Raw genomic sequence first — 4,833 nt, 5'->3', positions numbered from 1 at the left:
ATGACGCTGCTAAGTCATTGCCTTTCTCCCTGCTTTGCCAGTCCATCACTTTCCTCCACAGGTGCTTTAACTGCAGCTGAATTTGTCAACTAAGTAAACCTCTAAGGGCCAACCTGGACATTCCAGGGCCTGAGCTTTGCAGCTAGCTGCATGCCTATAGTTTCTCATTAGCAACAAAGGTAGTCACTCTTGATATATGGCAGCTAGAATGACTCTTCTGGAAGGCTAATCCGATTGGGTCACTCCCCTACCTAAGAAAAACCCTTCAACAAGTCACCATTCCCTTTGGATGTTCCAGGGCCCAGCCCTCCAGCCTCATCTTCTCAACTAAGGATCCTCTCACGTGAGTACATGGCTGGGAGAGCACTAGCTTTTCTGGATGAGAATGCTGGTGCTTTTAAAAGGCACATTATAAAGAATAAGCACCCTTGCAGGGAGATAGGCTATTGCCAAGGAGTTTGCGTCTATTGAGAAGATAAGTCCCATTTACGGTCATTTAAAACAATGGGGACTAATAACTGATTTAAAATAAGCCAAGTCAGCAACCTCGTGTTAAGAAGAAACTTGTTCTTCTTTTTAGGGCTCTGAGCAAAGATCCAGTGCCTAATGTCTTTAGTCTACTTCTCCAGGTAAGAAGAGATGACATCTGGACTACCAATGCCCTTTACAGTGCGTGCTGACCTTTCCTTTGGTTCTGAAAGGCTCATTGCTTTCCACACAATGCAAGTTCCAACTGAAATGAAGTTCCAATTACACTACCTTATAATTCTGGAAAGCATCTGACAATTCAGCAGTTAGACATTACAGTTAGCAGCTATTTATGTTAAAATTTATTTTAAAATGCTACTTTTTTAAGTAGGCAAACTAAAATATGACCATAAGAGATAAACAGCAATTAATAATAATAAGAACCTAAGTAAAAACTCCGAAGATTTAAAATGGGAGACTCAATTAAGTGTTTTACTATCCCACATATTATAAAACTAATTAACCCTGACTCTCTTGGAAGGAAAACAACAACAAAAAACCATTGGTTTAGTCACTGACTTTTCTCTGGGTCAGTTTTAAGGTGTGGTTCATGAACATAGTGACATCTCATATCCTCTAAACACACCACTCAAAAAACAAAACAAAAACTAAACTCCTTGCAGTCGATTCGATTCCAACTCACAGCCACCCTACAGGACAGAGAAGAGCTGTCACATAGGGTTTCCAAGGAGCGGCTGGTGGATTTGAACTGCTGACCTTTTAGTCAGCAGCTGAATGCTTAACCACTGTGCCACCAGGGCTGACCACTGGTGTATTTGAAATAACAGAAATACTGTATGTTTCTTTCTCAGTTCAAGTCCAGGTGAATTACACTGTAAAATGTATTTCAAAATAAGTCAGATCTTTTCTACCCAGAAACAGGCCTTAAAATAAAGCTAACAGCAACAGGAAGAGGAAAGGATTGTGCTACCGTTGAAAAATATTGGACTTGCTGATGAAAACAAGACAAATGTAATTTTGAATTTTCATCATAAAAGTGTAATAAGACAATGTTAATTACTATGTAAACACTGATTTATTCTGAAAACTAAACACACTTGGTAAGATCTACAGAGGTTAGATAAGACATCAATTTTGACAGCATATCAAGGTGGTATTTTATATAGAGAAGAACAATATTGTTAACTAACCTGATTCACAACACACTGCTGTGAACACAGCCTTAATGACAAGGAAGAGGTTCTAGAATCTGGATCTGTGCTCCCTGGGCACAAATGATATGGCCAAGGCTGAGAAATTAGAAGGGACTCATGAAGTTAGCCTTGCGACCCAACCAGGGTGCTGTAATGATATTATGCACACGCACGCTGCCTCTATAATTCACAAAGCAGGTCCACCTTTGATTCTCACCACGACCTGAGAAGGAAGGCTAGGCAGGCACTGAAGTTCCAAAAGGATTAGTAGGGACTTGTGTGTGGAGGTGCTGGGTCTCAAACCCAGGTCTTAGGACTTCCCGCTCCCTGTTCATATACTAGTACAGGCAGGATCAGGCATTTCAAGATACCTCTCTTAGCATTCTCCACTCATGTCTGTATTCTCTTAACGTCCTTGACATCCACCTTGACAGTCCCACTCTGGGAAATCCAACTATCCTCACCTCTGCCACCACCTCCAGATTGCCTGGCGCTGCTGAAGAAAACACACAGAGGCTAGGGTCTGGGGTTGAACAGAGCTGCCCATAACCTGGCTCCACAACTCCACCAGCTGTGACCTTGGGCAACTTACTGTATCTGCCAAGCCTTAGTATACAATGGAGATTACAGTATGTAATCAAGCCTACATCTCTGGGCTGTTGTGAGGATAAACTGATTTCATGTATTTAAAGAGCTTAGAACAGCACCTAGCACCAAACTCAATAAAGCAGCTAGCACCAAACTCAGTAAACATCAGCAACCCACTAGGCTGATGGGTTCCTCTATAAATTTGTGCTATCCCATCCCAACTGGTCCCTCACCATTTCTTCATGATCTTTTTATTCACCTCAAATAACCCCACAACAAATTCTCTGTAAGAGCTTTCCTAAACCATTCAACGGTCTTTTAGCCTCCAACTCCACATGCTCACAAGATTCAGAAAAAAAGAAAGAACAACGCAAGAAGGAAAAAGTTAGCTGTCTCACACGAAACTTCAACAGGTTAAGTACCTGGGCAGGGAAAGACAGGACACTGGGGAAATGACCTTTGCCCCAACTCTAGAGTCAGTGTGCCTCTGAGCCTGACTGTATCCTTCCACATTTCCACTTTGCTAGAGATCCTGAAGAAGCTTGAGCATGGCAAGGTTCTCCCAGAAATTAGTACCAACCCCAGTGGGCACCTATTTTTACCCCTGAACATGACAAACTGGAATTCCTAGACAGATTCCTCCTCTGGAAGTGGAGAGCAAGGAAGAAAGTGAAGGAAAAACAACTCAGAAACTTCTACTAGTAAACTAAGTTTTTTATGTGGGTATTCTTTCCTTATTTTCCTTTTGTTTTTCCCCTGGTTTGCAGCAAAGTTCCCGTTAGCAATGTCAGTTTCTTCCAGATGTGCTAGTGAGAACAAGGGAAGAGAATTTTGTTTCTTTGCTGCTGTGATTTTTTGTTCGCATCTGGGCACAGAGGAAGGATGTGCGTGTAACAGGCATGAGGCAGGGCTCAAGGATGCTGGTAGGGGTCCAAGTGAAAGTGCCATCTCCCCCCCAGTTCAGAGAGAAAACTTAGGGGACTACTTGGTCAGCTGGTCCTTCCCAGTGTTTGCCTCAAGGCTAGGCATCTGGAGGGTGACCTTCTGATGTCTGCTCCCCTGACAAGGGTTCTGAGCCTCCTCTTCCTGGAGGTGGGGGAGGGAGGCAGGGCATGATGGTCAAAGACTGCCAGCCCCTTCTCATTCAACCCACAGAGTACTGGAGAATCTCCTCCCTATTTCCAAAGCAGGTGGGACTCCCCCCACCTCCTCCCTCTGATATTGCTAACGATCTAATGATGTCACTCTTGTGTTATTACAAGTCAAACAGCATCAGAGTGTGAGTCAAAGACACCCAGCTGGACCACAAGCAGGCCCAATCAAGGTTTTATTCCCTTAGTAATGTTCATCTGTAACAGCTACAATGTTTTGTGCCTCCTGTATAAGTATTGATTCTCAGAGCATCTGTATAAAATAAAACCACCAAATTAAAAGTATCATTTCTAGCTTTTTTTAAAAAACAGATGTGCCTTACTTAAACCTCCTTATTTTTAACCAAAACCAAGTTTTTCTTTTCACTCTTTATAAAAGAGAACAGTAGTTCATGGGAATTACTTGGGCTTCATTTCAAGAATACCTGACACATTTTCCTTCCTATTTTTGTCTGATGAAAGCAACTACGGGTGAAATTATAAGAATCCGTGAGAGTCACGCTAAGGAATAGAGGTGGGTGTTATGAGCAACTCCGCATCTAATTAGATTTTGCTCTTGCAATTATTTGACACAAAGCATGCCTTATAAAAACCCCTGAGACTAAAACACTTATCTTCTTCTTTTTTTGCTCTGAGCTTTTCACTTTCTTTAATTCGAATGTCCGTGAATCTTCTTAGAGCAATCTCCCTCCCCAAGCCTTGAAAAATTCCGGAAGCAGTCCACTGTGCCTGCTTCTGCCAGTCTACTGGGGTTTTTCAGAAACCACCCCGAAGACTGGGAAACCAGACACTGTTCTGGAACAACTTGCAATGAGTGTGTTTCGTACCTAACATGGCTGAGGAGGGCCCAGCGGTCCTACCTAGGCAGGTCTCCAGACACCCAACAGGTGCAAGGACAACAGACCCCGTCGGCCATGCAGCCGCGCGCTTACCGAGCGGAGGCGAGGCGGCGGCGGCCGGGGCGCTGGCTGCCAGGGCTCCTGGCTCCGCCTTTGCTGCGCGGCTGAGGCTGTAGCTGCTGTAGCCGCGGTGCGGCGCGAACTTGCAGACGCTGCGGCCGTGCGCGGTGCAGTTGAAGAGGTAGCAGCCGAGCGCGGCGGCCGGGGGCGCGGGCCGCCGGGGCAGCTCCACCACCGCCAGCGAGCAGCGCGGCTCAGCGCAGCAGGCCGCCACGCACTGGCGCCAGTCTCGCACGGCCGCGGGCGCTCTCAAGAAGCGGGCGCCGGCCGCGAGCGAGTCCTTGGTGCGGATGATGGCGTCGGGCATGGCGCTGTAGCCGCTGCCGCCTGAGCCCGGGCAGCCCTCGCGGGGGCCGCCGCCGGCGCGCAGCTCCAGCTCCAGCTCCTCCTGCGCCGGCTCCTGCCGCAGCTGCCGGCGGAACTCTTGCAGCAGCTGCTCCACGCCGGAGAGGG

At 46.4% G+C, this 4,833-nt stretch overlaps 1 protein-coding gene across 1 annotated transcript in view; it reads right to left on the bottom strand.

Moving 5' to 3' along the window:
• Window positions 1–4,831, bottom strand: part of LRP11 (LDL receptor related protein 11) — a gene marked incomplete at its 5' end in the record, with an annotated part of 50,814 nt that extends 45,983 nt beyond the window's left edge. The window contains one exon of the mRNA XM_004368964.2: window positions 4,354–4,831. Coding sequence (XP_004369021.1) covers window positions 4,354–4,831 — 478 coding nt within the window. The remainder of the gene's footprint in view (window positions 1–4,353) is intronic.
• Between the last annotated feature and the right edge of the window lie 2 nt (window positions 4,832–4,833).

The sequence above is a fragment of the Trichechus manatus genome, unplaced genomic scaffold, assembly GCF_000243295.1.
Source record: "Trichechus manatus latirostris isolate Lorelei unplaced genomic scaffold, TriManLat1.0 scaffold00002, whole genome shotgun sequence".
Lineage (NCBI taxonomy): Eukaryota > Metazoa > Chordata > Mammalia > Sirenia > Trichechidae > Trichechus > Trichechus manatus.
This window is presented reverse-complemented; position numbering and strand designations above follow the sequence as displayed.